Source organism: Micrasema longulum, unplaced genomic scaffold (assembly GCF_059751315.1).
Source record: "Micrasema longulum isolate JH-2025_06_02 unplaced genomic scaffold, ASM5975131v1 h1tg000194l, whole genome shotgun sequence".
Lineage (NCBI taxonomy): Eukaryota > Metazoa > Arthropoda > Insecta > Trichoptera > Brachycentridae > Micrasema > Micrasema longulum.
This window is the reverse complement of record NW_028277399.1, coordinates 169223-190742: the sequence shown is the minus strand read 5'-3', so window position 1 is coordinate 190742 and position 21520 is coordinate 169223. Positions and strand designations below refer to the sequence as shown.

Sequence of the window (21520 nt, the reverse complement as noted above, 5' to 3'; positions counted from 1 at the left end):
AAAACTAAAATAAACCGTATTATTAACGACGTTCTTACAGGGTTACATCATTTTGCAAAAACCTTAGAGATGGGACAAATTGATCAATGTAAATTGATCGAATAAAAAAAAAATCATTTGATGTTGTTCATGAAAAAAATATAAATGTCTTATTTTTTGGTGAATAATTGTCTTAAACACACTAAAATAGGCTTGTTTTTGATTTTTATGTTTGCAGGAAAAAAACGGATATAATCGATTTGATCGGTACGCGATCAGTGATCAGTAATTTCCCATTATTGTTGACATTAGATTGGCAGCTGTCATTTTAATCAAGCTATATTTTAAGGACTATAGTTTAAAAATAGAGAATCTTTAAATAATATTTGTAATCTGCAAGCTTGTTTTTAGTACTAAAAAAACTGACTTGGGTTAAAAATGTAAAAAAGGGAGTACTTTTTTGTATGGAGAAATAAGCTAAGGTAATTTGCTAGTTTCATCGTTCACTGAGAACTGGCTCGGCGCACTTCATACATATGTATTTTGTAGGAAGATATACACTGGTGGTAGTTTATAATAAATAAAAATTATTTCATTTATTTTCGCATAAATATATTTACTATAAAACATTATTTTCGAAAGTCAAATATAATGGTAAGCTGTGCGTAATTGCTTATTTTAACGATTCGCCCCTGCTAGAACGTAGTGTTACCTTAACTGTTTTAATTTTCAATAGTTTCCAAGGTTGTTTAGATTTGGTTCAGGCAATGTACATAAATCTTCAATGCTAATCCATATAGGCTTTCGTAAGCCTGTCTACTAAAAAAGCCGAGTAATTATTTATTGAGGGTATGCATACTGCGTTCGACATGCTATCGATAGATGATTTGGCAATTCTGTCATAACACATTACGTGCGCAGCAACACGCCCAGATTAAAAATCATTTTTGACATAAAACGTAAACACGGTCTAAGTAAAAAACGCACAGTTCGTGTTCAAATAAGATAAATAAATAAAAAACAATTATTTATTTATTGCGCCATTCAACCCGTCTCCAGGATAGCATAATGGCGAGGGGAAACAGAACTTGTTTTGATTGACAAGTAAACAATGAGTGTTGATTGAAGCCATGATGCATTTCGAGGCCATACTGACAGAATGCATCAAGTCAACAGTCTATATATTTTAAAATATAGGAGCTAGATGTTGATTTCAAATTTTATGCAATGCCTAGAATAGAGATTATTCTCTCAAAGCTTTAAAAATTCAAGAAAATTGTGGGAGAAATAATGCGTTGAAATAATTAAGAAAGCTTTAAATGCGATTATCTCGGAACTTGTTTTAACGATGAAATGCATTCTGTCAGTAAAGCCTCGATTTCAAATATCCATGGAGATACGAAAAGTGAAATAATTAAAAAGCCTATTTCAGATGCATCGTCCCAATCCTTTTTTTAAACAAAGTTTCTATTAGTAGGCATTTTTTTTCAAAAGGAAATCCTTAAAAATCTAGGAGTACAAATGGATGAACATCTTTGCTGGCACGAAATATTTATTTTGAAATGTATTTTTATACTATAATATTTCATAGTCCCTGGACTAGCACCGGTAGCCTAAGACTGATCATACCTTCATGTAACAAAAAAAAAGATCGAGATACCTTGCGATTGGTGTTCCAGTGCAGTGCCCTATGCACCATTAGGTGCAGAAAGGGAATAATGATGAATGTTTTTTAAAAAAATCGTTTAAAAACTAAACATTAAAGTTTGTTAATACAAGTCCTTAGTGGAATATAATTGTATTTTTTCCAAAATCTATTTATTTTTGTAAAAATAAAATAAAATTTTACATAAAATCTAATACGGTTTGGCCAATTCAACCTAATTTAGTGTTTAGGGTAATATAATCTTAAGGGTCGCAATAGTGTTCTAAATGAAAGTATCATTACAATATTTTGAGTTTGTCTAAATGTTTAAATGCATGGACTTCCCTTCTCTAAAATGTTCTCAATCCTAGTTGTAATTTGAAAAGCATCATGTTTGATTTCACGTTTTCATACTTGTTAATATTATTATTAATAATAATAATAGACTAACAGCTATGAAGCTGATGCGTGTATATCAAGTGTACATGGTTATTAAAAATTATACATTGCTGTGAGCATCTAGTTGACATTAACTGAACTAGCACGATCACTCTCTCCGGGAGGCCATTCCATTTCTCCACGACTAGGTTTGTCAGGAAGTTCTTCTTGGGGTTGGATTAGAAGGAGGTAGTGTTTAGCTTCAATGAATGACCTCTGAGTTGGCGGTATTCTTCATAGTAAACATTAATTTCAACTTGGGTACATTACATTGCTCAGTTAAGTCACCACGCTGCCTCCGCTCTTCCAGTGAACTTAACCCGTGCTTCCTTAAGCGGTCCTCGTATGATTTATTTCTTAGAGAAACTACCACTTTAGTTGCTCTTCTCTGGAGTATCTCCAACTTCTCTATGTCTTTTTTAAAATAGAGACTCCAGATTTGGTAGGCATACTCCAGGAGTGGACGAACATATGTATTATACATTTCGAGGAACAGATCTTAGGTGATGTGAGCCTTATTTGTGAGTTTGTGAGACTTATTTGACAATAAATCTTTAGTGAGGCCAGATATAAAACAACGTGAAAATGCATGCAAAAAATTAAAATCCCCAAATGAATCACTCCCTAGGGAGCAGGGAAGATTTAGAATTGCACCCCTGAAATCTCCTTAAAACTAATCAAAAGCAGATAAAATGTTATTTCTAAGAAGTCAGAACGGAAAGATAACGCACGAGACATTTATTGGTATAATGCAGGAATTTATATGTATTTTTGCAATACGGAGTCATCTTTAACTGTGCACTTATAATGGTGGAAAGTTATCATTTCATGATTCTCGGAATTTCATATAACAAGCACTTGTTGTCTGGAAATTTCGTAGTTTTATAATGTGGATGGCCTTTTCCAGACGCCAGACTTTTCAATTAGGTCAGGTTTTTGTCGATGTTAATTTATTTATTTATACTTTTACATTGTTTGTATTCTTTTTTTTATACATAATAATGTTCCCTCACTGGGGTGTCCCGTGCCGAGGGAAACATTTTACAAAATGTGAAACATGCCTAAGATTAGCTATTTAACAAAGTTCACATAATAATAACAATAAAATAAAAAAACGTAATTAATCCAATTAACCTAATTATAATTAACATAATAAACAATTAAAAACTAAAATATTCATAAAAAACATGACCAATTCTGACCTTATGTATTGGCTTATGGTGATTCAAAACGAAAATATTAAACTAATTATTCATAGATGACGCTTTTATATTTTTTTTAATTTAAAAATGGCATTTTTGCGTTTATTTTCAATGGGAATTTTACAGGGCAATAATGTATTTTTTATTGAGCAATAATTTACTTCTTACGTGTCTTGACGAAGAGACGGGTATGTCTCGAAACCGGTAGACATAGAAATGTCGGTAAGTAGTTAACTACAGATATTTAATAACATTTAGTAATCGACATTCATCAGCAAATCGCTTCCCTTGCATACATCGTAGACTTTTGTTAACAAAAATTGCAGTTCCTCTTTGTTAGCAAGAAGCACGGCATCGTCAGCATACAAAAGACGTTTGACATTTAAATCACCTATTTTTGCTCCCATTCTTAAGCCTTTCAGTTCTTTCATGCAGTTATCGATATACACGTTAAACAGCCACGGTGACATCACACATACCTGCTTGACTTCTTTATGAATGTCAAACCACGATGTGTATGATCCATTTACCCTAGCACATGATGTGCTATCTATATGCAGAGAAGCAATAGCTCGTGTCAGATTTCCGCTCACTCCATAACACCTTCCATAATTTTTCTCTGTCAAGACAGAATCCAGACAAGGCAAGCCTTGAGTCTAAAATATAGACTCCATATATTAAATTTAAAAAAAAACACTAAACTTCCTCATCCAATATACACATTTATCAAAAACTCAAAAGTCAATATTGAAAGTACAATAGTTTACCTGTTCTGTAGCCGGCATTGGAGAGGTAGGTGGCAAAGGATCTCGGTTCGTGGTTCGCTTGCCAAACGGGGCCACTGCAGTTGTCATTGTTGGTGTAGACGTTGTGGTTGTGCACGTACATCCCAGTCAGCAGAGAACTCCTGAAGGAAGAAAAAAAGGCATCATTGGAGAAGGTAAGTATTTTCTTTGAGACAGGAATATGAAAGTCCATATCTACCCGTATATCTATGTATAAAAGGCAATGTTCGTATGTGTGTCCTCGATGGACTGAATAACTTCTGAACCGATTTACGTGCGGTTTTCAGCGAAATGTAGATATTTGCCACGAGCATATTTTTAGCTTATAATATCTTTAATTTATCAAATAAAAAAAAAGTTAGGAGCGTAAATGTTTTTTTTAACCATTTTTTTTATGGTGGGAAGTAAAATGGGAAGATGTTATTTTTTAGTGTATGAAGAAAGTTTTTTTTTTTAATGTATACCAACATTTATTTATTTATTTGACGGACTAATGCAGTCCATTCTAACGATGGTAAATACAATTTCTTATAATTAATACAGGCACCAATAAAATAAAATACAACTAAATAAAATTAAAGCTAGGACAAAAAAATAAAAATTACTACCTCAAGACAAGATCCGGTCTATCTTAGTGAATTTTTAAAATTATAAAGACTTGCACCAAAAAAGTCCAGATCTTGTCTCGAGTTTACAATACGACACAATCGGGACATTGGTGCATGCAAGCCATAGTTTGTGCTGTGTTGATCGAAGATTCGTTTTTTATTGATTTCATCAGGTTATTTTCTGAAATTCCTTCTAATTTCTACCCATTTATTCCTTGTTACTGGATTTTTGGTAATACTAAAATAATATTATTAACTGACATTCAATAAATTTTTGAAAATTGCATTATAAAAAAACCGAACATCGCTTTTTTTATTTTTTAGCAATTCCAGAGCAATGTAATCCAGCTTTTTTCTGTTATTACATTCTATCGAAATTCCAAACGAGGAACTAGAATTTCAATCGTTCATCCCTTATTTAACTGCAAAACGTTTTGGGATACTTATTGTACTATTCCCTTGAGGCGATTTTTACAAAAAAGGCACTATATAAATTATCCATAATAATAATAATAATGGCGTAGTGTTATGAATCTCTCTGCATACTGAACACGTGCCTATATATAGGGGATGACGTGAAGGGGGTGGATCACGAATGAATGAACAATGCAGAGACTGATTGCAAATGCAATTACTGACGAAATGGCTAATACCGAGGAGATTCGAGTGACGTCAGATTCGGTCAGAAATGCTGGCAAATTGTGGACAGCATATAATAATTAAATAGGCGAAAAAAAAAATGAGTACATTCGTTAATCCTAACAAAGTAGTTTCTTTAAACTCTTAAATTTAAAAGTAAACCAAACGTAGTAAGTTTATATTTGAAGCACTTGTAAGGAAAAAAGATTTGATTTATTGGGTCCGCGTGTGGTATTTAGTAAACATGATAAAAATAAAATAAGAATTAATTCATTAGTTTTTCATTCATTGTTCCTATAGAACAAACCTTTTGAACTTTTTCAAAGATGGTGAATGGTAATTATATTTATTTATTCATGCATTTCATAGTTTCACATTTCACAGTTTTTTGTTCACTTTGCCTAGCTGTGTGAAACAGTACTTATGATTTTCTTGTTGCATTACTGTAGATTGTTTTATTATTTAAAATTTCTACTGAATATGCTGTATAATTTTAAGGTTAATTTTTTAAATATAAATCTTGTATAATTTTTGGTTTAATTTTTTTAATATAAATCTTGGGTATAAGGAAATTAGTGTTTGAAAAAAAATAAAATAATATTATAAATGTTAGTAAAGGGCAGATTTGCCATTTATGTTTATAAAATAAATAAATAAATTAGTTACGTAAACCTTGACGAAGAAGCTTGTTTGCTTTGAAACCGGTCGGTGGAAAAAAATAAATACTAAAAAATTGGTAGTTAAAAACAAAGTGGTTTTATTTATTTTATTTTGTTGAAACGTACTCAGTTTGTAAATCAGGATATTACAAATTCGAAAAAAGAGGCAAAAACAGTTGTTTTGAAATGTATAAATCAGGAATTAAAATAGACTCTCGCAAAAGATACATACCACTTTGCTAGAACGGACCATTCTGAATTTAGAAAATTCTAGTTGTAAGTTCTGCATGAAGATAATGAAACATCCATGCACAACGTGGGTGAATATGACATTCACTACAGACACAAATTAATCCTTCTCAATAACCAAAGACAGTGGCAATATCTTCTGGCACTGTACTTAAAATACCCTAGACTTGGAAGACGAGGTTTGGCTATGCGATGTAAAAGCATTTGACCCTCAGTAGCTCAATCACAAATAACTATGGACATGCTAATAAGCGACGTGATAACGATTTCTCACCATGGTTGTTTATCGTATTTGCGATCACAGTGGAACTTCAGTGAACACCTAATATTGAATGTCAAAATATTTACGTTTCACGACGTATAATCCTGCTGCGCAATCACATATTTGAATTTCACCGGTGTAAATATGGAAAATATTTCAAAACTGCTATTTGTATTTATTATTTATCATACTATTTATTTCATTTACCTGGTTGGCAAGTCAAATGTCAAGAAAAGCAGTCGCCATAGTGATTGTAATTTAATTTTCTCTTTTTGTATTAGATACTCCTTACTATTTTGCAAATGCAATATATAAAAAAATTAAGTTTGTAAGTGAAAATTCTTGATGGAAGTTCATTGTAATTTATTATATAAATAAAACACGAGTGATACTTTAATCCACAGATTTAGAATATCCAGTGACCGGTTTCATCGCTTTCGCGACATCTTCGAGACTGGTATCTTTATTAAAAAGTTAAATGTATTTATACAGAACAGAGGTAAGGATACATTACTTACAGATACTTTGAATTATGTATCCTTACCTCTGTTCTGTATAAATACATTTAACTTTTTAATAAAGATACCAGTCTCGAAGATGTCGCGAAAGCGATGAAACCGGTCACTGGATATTCCAAATTTGTGGATTAAAGTATCACTCGTGTTTTATTTATATAATAAAATGCAATATATTGTATTATTTTTTTATAGTACACGCCGATTTTTCGCCAGTGAACTGTATTTATTTACGAGGAAAACAAACCGACACGAGCGTTGACTTAGAGATTACACACGCGTTGACTTATGACTGCGATAACTTGAGCATGTTCATTATTGTTCATTGTGATTGCTCAAACGCTTAGCTTGTTTTTAAGCACGTCGATAGTTATTTGTGTTTGAGCTACAGGGCTACTTATTGAAGATTTAGGCTTGGAAGGAAAGATCTAAATATAATCTATGTGAAAGCATTCGCCCAGTAGTTCAGTTCTTTAAAGACCTTAAACCTGGAGGGCGACGTTCAGATATAAAAGCACTCAGTAGCCCTGTTTAAAAAAAAACTACATAGACTCGTACTTGGAGGGAAAGATTTTAATAACGGGGATCTCTAGTCACAATCACAAAAAAGATCAAAGTGATGATAATAAGAATAAATACAAGAGATTAAACATAAATGTCGACATTTTTTCAATAAGTTGTTAATAATTAACTTTTGAATTATTCCACCAGAACGTCTTTCGTATGACCCGGTGGTTGTCACAAATAATTACATCCAAAGCAAGTTTGTTCCGCCCTTGCATCTGTGGGGAATAAGCCATTTTATGACATTATTAGTCTGGTGCAACGTCATCTTCTATTCTCCCCTTTAAGGGTCGTTTACATGGGGACAATACAATACATATTAATATATTGTCTTGTCCCCGCTCCGCGTCCTCGACCGCGCGACAGAACGCTGGGACAATACGAAAATTTGGCCGCAGTTCACTCGTGAGACGCGAGCGCTGCGAAAATTAATGCACTAGGGTGTTTATTACGATTGAGTTCACGAAAAATACTATTTATTGTTTACTAATATGATTTGAACGAGGAAGTTCAGTGTTTATTTTTATAAATTTTTATTTGTCAATATACAAATTGAACTTGTTGGTAGTAAACAAATGTATTAAAAAGTGAATTTTTCCACACTTCCTCTTTTCAAAATAGACGGTACAGAAATTCCATTCATGACTTCAGTCAAAAACTAAACTAATCATTTATAAGCATTTAAGGTGGCACGATCAGGTTAACGAAGTTAGTAGTAAACTTTATAGCAGTTTGCACTCACTTAAAAGATTACAGAATTTCTTACCAATTACTGTTAAGCAAACATTAGTCCAGAGCTTACTTCTTCCACTCCTTGACTATGCGGATGTATGCTATCCAGATGCTAGCTCTGAATTACTTGATAAGTTAGAACGATTGCAAAATATTTGTATTCGTTATATCTTTGATCTTCGCAAATTTGACCACATAACCGAGTATCGCACGCAACTACACTGGCTCAGTATCAGGCATAGAAGAAACATTCACATTCTATCATTTCTTCACAATATTTTAAATAATCCCACTTCGCCTATTTATCTGAGAGAGCTCATCCAACCTCTTTCACAACACGGACTATCTCTTCGTTCTAGTAACGAGAGAACCCTTTAATACCCTGTCATCGCTCTAATTTTCTTGCCTCCTCTTTCACAGTAGTAGCCGCTCGACTGTGGAATAATCTACCCACTAATGTTAGAGACGCCCCTTCTTTATTTACATTTAAGTCAAGATTGAAATGTCACTATCTAAATATTTAAATTGTTCCTTTATCCTTCTTCTTTCCTTCCCATCCCCTCTCCCCTCTTCAAAGTATAGTGTTATTTTTATTATAAATTTTTATTTTTTTAATCTTTGTTTTTAATTTTTGTATAAAATTGTAAGATTCAATATGTCCATGTATTTGTAACTTTCTCAAACTGAACGGTTTGGGTAGGTAGGAAGAAATTGCCTAAAGGCAATATGCCCGCCCTTATATGTATATATATTGTATATAAAGTGTTAAAGAAATAAATTATACCGAATGCAAATATGAATAATAATAAATAATAATAATTATGAATAACTTATATAGCGCCATTTTCGTAATATAATACCTCAAGGGCGCTTGACAAAGTGATTATATAAAGTTATAAATTTAATTTTAACTTTTTAATTTAAAAAAAAATAATGTACTTTTTCATTATACTTTTTCACCACATGCCAAGAATTTATTCAAATGATTTAGAGAACAAGTGGGTTTTAAGTTTCTTCCGAAATATCACCTCACTCTCACAGTTTCGGACCTCTGCTGGGAGAGCATTCCATGCAGTAGGGCCTGCGACCGCAAATGGACGTTCGCCGAATTTAGTGCGCTATTTGCGTAGATGTATAATAAATTTTCCTTTCGACGTAGATGTAGCTGATCTAAGCGTAAGACGTCTGTCAGCTAGTTCATCTGGAATGCAGAGTTCCCTTAGATATTCTGGAGCAGAGTTGTGCAGTGACTTATACATAAGCCAACAGAGTTTGTATTCCACCCTCTGTGGAAAACGTAGCCAGTGCAATTCCCGAAGTAGTGGAGTGATATGACTGAAGCTAGATATTCCAAAAATAATTCTCGCTGCGGCATTCAATACAGACTGTAGGCGAGTCATTTTATTCATCGGTAGACCTGCGTAGATACCATTACAATAATCGACTCTAGACACTACAAACGCATTTATTAATTGACTCACATCAACTGGCAAATTTTTGCGTATGTATTTAATCGGTCTCAGCTGGTAAAGCATAGAATAATGCAAAATAAATATTTAAAAGGTGTACCAATGCAGTTCGCTATGCACCATCATGATGATGATGTAGTTTGGGCATCAGCAAGTAATCTTATCAGTAAAAAATCGAATATTTGTTTTATCATGGCTATAATTCACGTTACGGAAGGTCGCGAGTCGCGAGTCACGACCGAGTACCAAGTACACGAATCGGATAAAGCTTATCTGATACTCGTACTGTGTTGCATCATTGTTAAAAATAATTTGATTTCCCGAGTGCCACGAAGTGTTCCTGTGCATTTGATACCAGTTATATTTGCATCCGGCATACTAATTCGATGGCAGTGGTAATAAGTAATAAGACGGCGCGGCGCCTTAATATATAATATATCGGGAGAAAATTATAAAACGATAGCGAACAGATTGAATCATGATCTAAACAATGTGTCTCCAAGGCTAAAAATTAATAAATAAAAATCTATTAATACAAAAGGCAAAGTTCGTACGTGTGTCCTCGACGGGCTGAATAACTACTGCACCGATTTACGTGCGGTTTTCAGCGAAATGTAGATCTTTACCGTGATCATATTTATTGCTTTAATTAAATTTTATGAACTACCTTTGCTTTAAAGTCTTCTCTTAATATTTATTTACAAATTTTAAAAAATTGCTTGATATACTTGTTATTCTTTCTTTTTTCTCAGCTACGCTTGAAATGTTTTTATACTTTTAAACTACTTTTAATTACTTTTAGAATTGCGTCTTAAAATTATATCTTGCTTTTCTTACTATAATGTGTCATTAGTTTTTAATATGTTTTTTAAATCAACTTAAATTTATTGTCTTTTATTTCTTTTAAAGTTTCTTCTCATTATTTCTTTTTTGAATCCATTAAAGTATATATATATATATTTAAAAAAATATATTTTTCTTGCATTTGAGCACGTTTGTTTTATTCTTATTTATTTTAATTCTTACATTTTAATTACTTTTATATTATTTCAATTTATGTTAATACGTTAGTAGTAGATATACAAACTTTAAAAAAAAAAACTTTTTTACTTTGATTTTAATTTTTAAACAACTTTCATTTATATATTTTTTTCCTTCTTTTTTGCACTAAAAATAGTTAATTGATAACCTTAGATCATAGAATTAAGATTAGATATAATGAAAATATACCTAATATGGAAAGTTCAGTTTTGGCGGCCTCCGTGGTGTAGTGGTCAAGACGTTTGACTCACGCATGAAAGGTTCCGGGTTCGATTCCCGGTGAGAACAGAAAAAAAGTGATTTTTCTCAAGCCTGGGTGTTCCGTGATATAATTCACCACTGTAATTGAGCCTCCTGGCCTGTTGTGGTGCAAAAAAAAATCACTGGTCCATTAGAATTAAGTCTAACTGTATTTCCTATAAAAATATGTAATTGTACTGTATGTTTCCTCAATAAATAAAAAATACCATAATTTTTTTTTTTTTAAACCCTTGATATCGTCAATTTGTCGGCCTCGTGGTGTAATGGTCAACGCGTTTGATCAGTCTTACGCTTCAGCTACTAGTCCAGAGACTATGAACTATTCTGGTGTGAAAAAACCTTTTTTAAATACTACGTAAATCATCCGTCTTCTCGACTACCGAACTTTTCGGGGAGTTTAATGTTTTCAAAGTGGGGGGGTATTTACGGAAAATGTTGTTCGGGTGAATAAGGAGATCCTCCCATCGGGAAGATTGAGAACAGGATGCCTCGCTTTAGAGGGAATACAAACTACCGCGGCTAAACATCAATATACGCATAAAGGAAGGAAGCTTTTCAATGATTTACCACAAAATCTACGGGAAAATTAAGGAAAAAAAAAAGAAAAACTTCTTTACATAGTCAACATTAACTGTATTGAAATAGTAAAATGTATATATTTATTTTATTTTATTTATTCTACTACGATTCATGTATTACTTTTTACATTAAAGATAATGTCCTCACTAGGGTGTCCCGTCCCTAGGGAGACATTTTAAATATTTTTTAACATGCCTTATTAAACATAATAAAATCATAATATCAAATACATAATATGTGACTAATGTATTGTATAAGTAGGTATCATTCATTATTATTCCCTTTCCGCATCTAATGGTGCATAGGGCACTGCATTGGTTCACCAATCGCAGTGTAAATAAGTCGGTATATTTTTTTAATATTTTTTTTATTCTTTATTCGGATAACTAACAGCTACATTTATTATACATAAAAAACAAAACAAATGACATATAATCCGATTACAGATTTTGACAAGTAGCATCACAGTAAATATATTCTCAAACACGAAATAAACAATAATCTAAATCCAAAAGAAAATATGAAAAAAACACAAATAAATTATTTCGAAAGCAATATATGCATATTGTGTACATATATGTTTGTGTGTGTATATACTTGTGAATGTTAATGAATTTAGTTTTTTTTTTAAAGTGTTATATTTTGTAAATTTTTATTTATTTATATTATTTTGTGCACTCGCCAAACACAAGAGCCTGACTCTTTTTTGGCAAGTTCAACCTGAAGTGTTCTACTTTTTATTTCTTTATGTATCGTTCTCATGATAAATATATATGTTTACTAAAACAATAAAAAAACATTTGAGTATAATTATATTGAGTCCACTGTTTTATATCAAAGAATTTAAGGTTTTAAGAGTGGAGGATATCTACGGAAAGTGTTGTATGCTCCAGGTGCATAAGGAGAGCCTCCCATCGGACCGTATTACGGGAAGATTGAGAACAGGATGCCTCGCTTTAGAGGGAATACAAACTACTGCGGCTAAACATCACTATACGCATAAAGGAAGGAAGCTTTTCAATAATTTACCACAAAATCTACGTCAAGAAATAAATTACGGAAAAATTAAGGATAAATTAAAGAAAAGTTTCCTGACATAATTAACACTAACCGTACTATGAAAATAAAGATGTATAAGTAATATGTGCCTGTGTATCAATTTATACATTTTGTGTTTTTATTTATTTGTGTATTAGTGTTAAATTTTCTCAATTTTGAAAATTGTTTAATTTATTATTTATTTTATTTTTTTGTTATGAATTTTTAGTTTCTTTTTAATGTTATTTTGTAAACTTGCCAAACACAAGAGCCAGACTCTTTTTTGGCAAGTTCAACCTTAAGCGTTACATTTTTTTACTGAATGTATTGTTAATTTATGTTAATACAGGTTAAAAAAAATATATCGATCTGTAGTGAAAACTTGGGAATGTAAAATCTTCAAAGTCGTTTTTCTCAGTTAGACGCATTTAGATTTGTGACATTCTAGAGGGGGGCGGGGGTGCGATAAGATTCGCGGTAGCTTGGCGCCTGGCGGGCGCGCCGGCAATTCACAGCGCGACGATCTAGCGAAATAGTGTTCGAGTTGGTCGCACCAGCGGGTCGCGGGTCGTGCACAGTAGTCTAATTTCGAAGTCAGGTCGCGGGTTGACAGTCGGCGCCCGCAAGTGCGGTTTCAATGTGTACACTTTCAAAGAACCGTATGGGTTAGATATTCCGCGCCCATCATCGCGATGGTCGCGGATACGTGAAAAATGCTTTCTTACCTCGAAGGACAACACATTGGAGTCGTGGTGTACGCGTGGCGGAACTCTGCACCAGCGTCGCGGATCAGTCTCATAGTCCGCGGCATGAAATTCAAGCTCCCCAACTCCACGTCCTGATCATCCGTTAAGATCAGAACAATATTCGGTTTCCTTTCCTTGTTCGCTGGGAAAGGTATGAAGCCCCTCGGTACAGACGATGCGGGATTCCTTGGTCCATTTTGTCGTCCACGAGGAAATTCCTCATTAGGATTTTGCCTTCGCGGGTAATCATCATTCCTCTGTCGTCCCCTGCTGAAATCATCGTTGTTGAATCCACCAGCTCGTCTGACGAATTCATCATTATTCTGTCTGGCTCTGTTAAAATCGTCTACGGGATTTCTCGATCTAACTTCGTCCCCGTTTCTTCTACCCCTGTCGAAATCATCAGTATTCTGTCTTATCCTAGGGTATTCGCTATTCGTCCTTCCGTTTCTGACATATGCATGCCTGGTTTGACTAGATTGGCGTCTATCATCATCGTTGTTGCTTTTCCGCGGGGTTTCATTCAAGTCGACTGTGGCCGATCTTGCATTTGCATACTCTTCTTGAGTATGTCTCGAGTACGGGTTCCTAACAATTTTGGATTGTGTTTCGGTGAAATCTTTCAATATTTCTTCGGAACTTCGTCTGATATCAGCGAAGTCTTCATCTGTAAGTCTCGAAGGAATGATTTCTCCAGCTTTTCTTCGTATCAGTCTGTTTTTGGTCTTCGGAGAACTCTTTTCTACCGCTGGTTCTACCGGGTAATGTTCGGCGCTCTCGTGAGCACTTTCTGATCCTTGGTTTGTGATGGAATATCTTCTTTCGTTCCTTCTAATCTGATCTCTGCGTCCATCGTACGTTTTAGGCGCATCGTTAAGGAAGTCGATCGAATCGTCTACTATCTCTTCTTTGGCGTTTGTAATAAGAAAATTGGTGTATAGAACTAAGAAAACCGTACAGAGCTTCATTTTGATAAAAGAGAAGATGTTATATCTTCATTGTAGCTTTGTCCGAACGTTGCCACTAGCTTATTACTGTTATTTTTATATATCTTAAGATGTTTTTGAATCACTCTGCAAACTGCACATTCTGAAAACAAAGAAAAACTTTATTGAATACAATGTTAAGATGTTATACTAAAATTATACATATCAATTACTCTACAAAATTATAATTTCAATTTAGGTATTGTTTGTAGTATTGTTATACAATATAAATTTATTTTAATTTACTTACAAAGGTAGAAAAACCCATTAATTTAGTTTATGTATTATTTGTATATTAGTAAGTACTTATTCAAACGTATAAGGAATGTGGACCTGGCATCAAGATGAGTCAAGTCCACAATAAGTTATTATTTATTGAATAAACATAGCACACTGTTATTACGCCCACACGCAACGCATACAAGTCCCTGTTCATGGACGAGATTATATAGAAAATATTATCATACGTGTTTAGTGCATACTGTTGACACAGAAAATTCTCATTACTGGGGGATTTCTTAGAGGATTCGAAGAATTAAAATATTTTAAGGTTATTTGGTAATCGGTAACACTCATATATGCATATATGTAAATCTAATAAACGCTAATTGATCAAATAAACCAAGTGAGAATGGGAAAATGATTTTTATAATTAAATAGATAATCTTTTTAAACTTATAATTAGAAATCAAACACTGATTTGAGTCTACTGAACAGTTTATTTTATTTTTACAAATATAAACATATAAAAAAAAAAATTCGTGACAATTGTTTCGCCTTATTAGGGCATTTTCAAACGAATGTGAAGATTATTTGGATTGAATGTCCTTATATAGTTATATAATTCAGGGTACTTAAGTAGAAAATAAAAATAATCTTATGAACTACAGCATGTACATTAATCATAATTGAGGGAAAAACCGATGGTTAAGGGTGAGGCTAAGTGTTTAATAGGTAATGGGGAATTTAGGTATTTATATTTGAATTTCGGGGAAAATATAACAAAGTAAGTATTTATTGACGTACAAGTATGTATTGTGAGATAATTAATGAAGCCTTATAGTTTTGTAAATTTAGATAATTGTTGTCGAAAAAATATCAATAATATTATAACAGGTTGCTGTTCATTTTAATTTTAAAACATGATTGAAATATTAAGAGGAAATGTATATAAACATAAATGTATTATTATACAATATTTCTATTTTTAAGAATTTCTTATCAAAATATATCAATGCAATTGTAACATGATTCATCTATTAATTACGCGTCATATAAGCGTGTACAAAAAGGGACAAAGTGAAGAATAACAGTCTATTTAAATATGTTTAATAGTGGTGAAGATATTAGGTTGGTTTGTTCATTTATTATTTTAAAATTAATAATTAATAATTTAAAGAAATATTGTATAATAATACATTTATGTTCATATAAATTTCCTTATAATATTTCAATCATGTTTTAAAATTAAAATGAACAGCAACCTGTTATAATATTATTCATATTTTTTCGACAACAATTATCTAAATTTACAAAACTATAAAGCTTCATTAATTATCTCACACCAAATCAACACACAACACAACACAAAATCAACAAAATAAACACCAAATCAATCAATAGATAATCTTTTTAGTATACAATACGGATCTTGGCTTTATTTTTAAACCCTTCATTGGTTGGTTTCAATGATCACATCACACCATTTACCATTCTGCGCACGCTTAAATTTCTATTTACACTTTTTAAACAGACATAAATTGCATATATTTAACAATGCTTGAGTATGTCTAAATGTTTGAAGACCGGCGTGATTTCCTTCCTAGGGAGTTATTCATATTAAAATTTATTTCAACAGCGGAGGAAAACATTTTTGAGAAGGGAATATGGAAGTCTAGGCATTTACAGGGCTTATGACCTGTCGTTGGCTAGTTTAAGTGGCCACTTTACACACTGTGTAACATTCACCATTGTTTCATTCATTCGTTGTTTTCAAGCGTTGCCTAGTGGGTGATTTGGTTCAGCCGGACGAATCTCACCCACGTGATAAAAGTTTCAGCTCTTTTACTTCACAAACATCAACAGATGAAAGGATTGAAGGAATGTGGATGTTCAAACATGGGCAGAATGGTGAATGTTACACAATGTGTAATGTGGCCTCTTAAATCAGCCAATGGCAGGTCATAAGCCCTGTAAATGCCTATACTTACATATTCCCTTCTCAAAAATGTTTTTCCTCTCTGTTGAAATAAATATACATATATTTATATTATTAATTAAAATATTTGAGTATTTCCTTTCTCCGCCCTCTTTCCCTCTCTTCTCTTCATAGTAAAGTGTAGATATGCATATATAAATATAAGTCAATGTTTTGTTTTATAATGAAAATATTATAATATACCTACGATATGTTCATATACCACTGATTTTCTCAAATTGAAAGGTTTGGGTAGGTAGGAAGAAATTGCCTAAAGTAATATGCCTGCCCTTTTGGATATGTATGTAAACTGCAAATGTATATATGTGTCATGTATTCTGGTCACTTAGGAACATTTTAGACATTGGCACTCTCAGAACTGTGTATTTTACCCTTTTCCAGTCAGTGGTAACCTCTGGTGTAGTGGGCTGGGGAGGTTGCACTGCATCTACCATAAACCCCCTAATAAACGTACAAAAATTAATACTAAGAGTGATATTGCATTGTCCCCCCACTTTCCCATCTGAGAAATTGTTCGAATTCATGAGGATACTGGACATTAGACAAGTTTTAAAAAAATAGTCATTGAGAGATTTCTGGTCATGCGGTTACAAGAGTAGATCCCAGCAGAATGCTTGTTATGTTTTCTGTAATTTGAATTATTTAATTCCAAAAACACGTACGACGTATGCTCAGAGGAATTTCTCTTTTGCGAACCCAAGAGTGTTCAATGTCCTTTATGAATATATTAATTCTCCAAAACGAAAGCCGTTTTCAGGAAGAGTGTACAATCTGAATTTTGTCTAAGGGAAGAGACCATTGCAGGAGACTGTTGCGAGATATTTTATATACAATTAAGCATGTTGTCTAGATGCCCTTTGAAATATATGTATGTTTATGTAATAATATTGATTTTTTTTTGCTATTATTTAATTATGTACGTGCTTCCACTTTCCATTATGTTATATCCCAACTCAACACAGGACCCTTGGCCTCAGAGATTGGGATACGTTGTTATTGTATTTTTTTATAATATTTATTTATTTACGGTTATGGAACCTTTTACATAATTACAATAAAACCAGTGAAAAAAATACAACCAAAAATAACATAATATTAAAAAAAGAACAAAAACATCGAGAAAAGTATACAATGGTAAAAACAGTATTTACATATAAAAAAGAAATATTTTTTAACTTTATTTTTATATATATTATATATTTTTTGAAAGGTAATTGACAGAAAATAGCACTTTTAAAAAAGCGGAAGAGAAGAAAAAAAGATTTTAAAAAAAGAAAAAGAAAGTGCTTTAAAAGGAAAGTTAAAAAATTTACTTCATGGTTTATATAAATATTAATACTAAACAATAATAAATTTAAAAAAATAATTTTACACTCAAGAGTAAAGAGTTTAAAAAAAAGAACTAATCATTATCTGAATTTTTAATTGTTAATTCTTTTTCAAAACGCAGGACTTGATCATCAGCGGCGTGGTATAAAATAAATCTAAATCATCACTGCAAGTCGCTGCATGCGAATAATCATCGAATTCAATGAATGAAGATGACTGTAAAACAAAAAATTAAGTCTTGTTGGTCTATGTGGAATACGAAAGTTTATTAAAGTTAACAGTTCGTATAATATGTATGTATTTGTAAGAATAAATAAAAATAAATTTAAAAAATTTATATGAAGTGCTTCAATAAATAAATGATTTTATAAATGGCAAATTTTAGCTTCTGGTGATTCGGTTGGAAATATATAAAAAAAATACTGCCAACAGAGATGGGACATCACTTTGGCACCGATATATACTCCATCTTGTGCACCCTTCAATACTCAGTTACTATCAGACATCTATTGTACTTCTTCTAAGATTTACGAAGTCAATGAACGCCGTGCCAATCATAAAATAAAATATTAATGTTAAGATAGGAAGTCATAAAATTACTAGCGAAGTTCGCGTGCACCGTTGTTTTAATACACAAAGTTTACGAACTGTTTTGACGACTGTTTATTTTAGATAACGGGCCGACAGAATAAATTAGGGATGTTCGTGCGACCGCTACGCCAAATGTTAGATCGATTCACGAGGCTTGCACAACCCTATTGTACGCTACGAATACGGTGCACATAACGTTGCGGCGCGGGCAATATCTCAACCCCAACCCCTCCTACCCCTTCAATGTCGTGACCCACAAATAGGCGATTTTTAGTTTTTAATGTATTTTGTCTATACAGGGTGTTCTTTAAACCCTGTCACATCAGAAACCACAATGATCAGCGTGGGCAAGAAGACATATAAGCTTATTAAAAAAAATATTTAGGACAGAGAAATCTTTTAAAAATACAATATTAAAAAAACAAATGGTTGCTTACTTCTGCAGGGGAGAAGTGAGGGGAGCGCGGCGCAGTATCAGACTCCCCCCTACCCCTCTTCGTTTCTGCCGTGCAGAAGTAAGCAACCATTTGCTTTTATTGATATTTTATTTTTTTAAATTTTATTCGTTCTAAAAAATATTTTAATGTGCCGATATGTCTTCTTGCTCATACTGATCATCGTGGTTTCGGATGTGACAGGGTTTAATGAACACCCTGTTTATATTAATATGGTAGTGTCTTGATAATTTGATGTTCCTCCGCGATTTGGTATAGATACGTATTGTTTTTCTTCTGTTGCTTGAGTGCATGTTGTATTGGGCAAATTATTCTAAGGTTTCCTATATGGATTTGGGTTTTGTGTCGTTGTTTGATTTGTCTATATTACTACGTTCTTCTTCCTTTCCGAGGCGGGTTCTGGAGCGTGCGGCCGCGGTCTCAATTTGGAACTAACACTGTGTTCCTTCAATGTCATACTGGGAAATTAGAAAAAGGTGATTGTGCTGACCACGTGTATTTGATTGATCACAAATTGACAATACTGCAGTGAGGGGGGTACAATGAAAGCTTTTAAAGTTTCTTTGTTTTGTTATATCCCCAATTTGATTGTAAAGAAATATTAAATTTTCGCTTAATTAGTTTAAAAAAAATAATATTGATATGCGAAACTAAAGAAAGACTCGAGTCTTTATGAACAGTTTCGGGAAATTAACAAAATAAACAGGGTGTTCTTTAAACCCTGTCACATCCAAAACCACGATGATCAGTATGAGCAAGAAGACATATTGGCACATGAAAATTTTTTTTTAGAACGAATAAAAATTAAAAAAATAAAATATCAAAAAAAGCAAACGGTTGCCTACTTCTTCAGGGGTGAAACGAGGTGTGGAAGGGGGGAGTCTGACACTGCGCCGTGCTCCCCTCACTTCTCCCCTGCAGAAGTAAGCAACCATTTCTTTTTTTAAATATTTTATTTAAAAAAACACTTCTTTGTTCTAAATATTTTTTTAAATATGCTAATATGCCTTCTTGCCCATACTGATCATTGTGGTTTCGGATGTGACAGGGTTAAAAGAACACCCTGTATATACCCAATACAAGCTAAAAACGTATGAGATAATTAGACATGATAATTTATTATCTTTGTTTCGGAACTATTTTCAAGATTTAGAGTAATGGCAATTGGCAACTCTAATTGCGTGACGTAATAAAATATGATTCGCTTTTAATTTAATTATGACAGCGACAAATCGTAAATCAATATTCTGATTCAAAGTCCAACTCGATGAACTATGGCGTGAGGATTAAAAGAAAGTGATAAAAAATGATAGTACTTCTTATCTCGAATGCCGAAACGTTCGACATTAGTGGAATAGTGCTGGACGTTGCTGACGGCTGACGTTTGCCATTTCGCTGTCGGGCAGGCCGCGGCAGGCGGAATGTTCACATCCCTAGCGGGCTCAATACATTCCGGCTTGACTATGGTCAATTATTATATCGCCAGCCGATCCATAAACTAGAATTACTAGGAAATAGGCCGAATGCTCAAGGGCTGTGCCGTTATCGGTATCTGACAATGGTGCTACAGATAATTGGATTTTTCTTACATTTTAATTTAATTTTTTTTTTTTTTATTTTGTTTATTTATTCATACTTTTGCTTACAAACTATACTTAATAATAAAAATAATGTGACCTCACTGGGGTTTTCCCGTGCCGAGGACACTTAACACTTAACATTTATTTGAGAATAAACAAAGAAGACTAACTTAAAAAACAAAGATAATTAACAAATATTCAGACAGTTTTAAAAACAAGGTATTTATATACATCTAAATTATTTATATTACAAAACACACAATGAAAATAACAAAAACCTAACATAACCTATACAGTTGTGGAGCAGTTGATTCAATATTGGTATGGGCGAAAGGATAAAGATTACACAACTTATGACGCCAAAACAATTATACGCTAAAACAATACTCACTTATAGATTCAAAAACTACTCTTACTCAAATGAAAGACAACCCCCACAATACATAACATACAAATAATATAATCACTATTTCCTCAACACATAGACAACTTAAACAAATACAAACTAATACCACTTTCAGACAAAGGGATTTCCAGTATTATTCAATTAAAATCTGTAACCTACTTCCGCTATCTATTAAAACAATTAGTAACGAGAAAATGCTCAAAAAGGCTTAAAAATGGATAGTGGAGCTAGGTAGAAATAAATGGATAAAACGGGATAAAAATTAGAACATTTCATTGTTAAACGAACCATCACGCAATTTCCTGTCTTCGCATATACACAGATTTTCATGGTCCAGACCACGAAACTTTAGTGGAATATTCCTCATGGTAAGCTTGAAAAAAAATCCTAGTAATTTATTCCCAAGACTTTTAAAAAAAAAATATTTTTTTTAAATCTCCAAATGGTGTAAATCCTTTATTTCTCGGACTAGCAGTCCCCCCACAAACCCCTACCCCTCTCCTACCCAGCGGCTTCCCTTGTCCGCGTCTGGTGCGTATCGCTT

At 32.9% G+C, this 21520-nt stretch overlaps 1 protein-coding gene across 2 annotated transcripts in view; it reads right to left on the bottom strand.

Moving 5' to 3' along the window:
* Sulf1 (Extracellular sulfatase Sulf1) overlaps positions 1–21520 on the bottom strand; it is a 143456-nt gene that overhangs the window by 79492 nt on the left and 42444 nt on the right. For both annotated transcript variants that reach the window (XM_088243169.1, XM_088243170.1), the window contains exons 2-3: positions 13391–14500; positions 4032–4171 (exon numbers count right to left, since the gene is read on the bottom strand). In XM_088243169.1, the coding sequence (XP_088099295.1) occupies positions 4032–4171; positions 13391–14379 (1129 nt within the window). In that variant the 5' untranslated portion in view covers positions 14380–14500. The remainder of the gene's footprint in view (positions 1–4031; positions 4172–13390; positions 14501–21520) is intronic.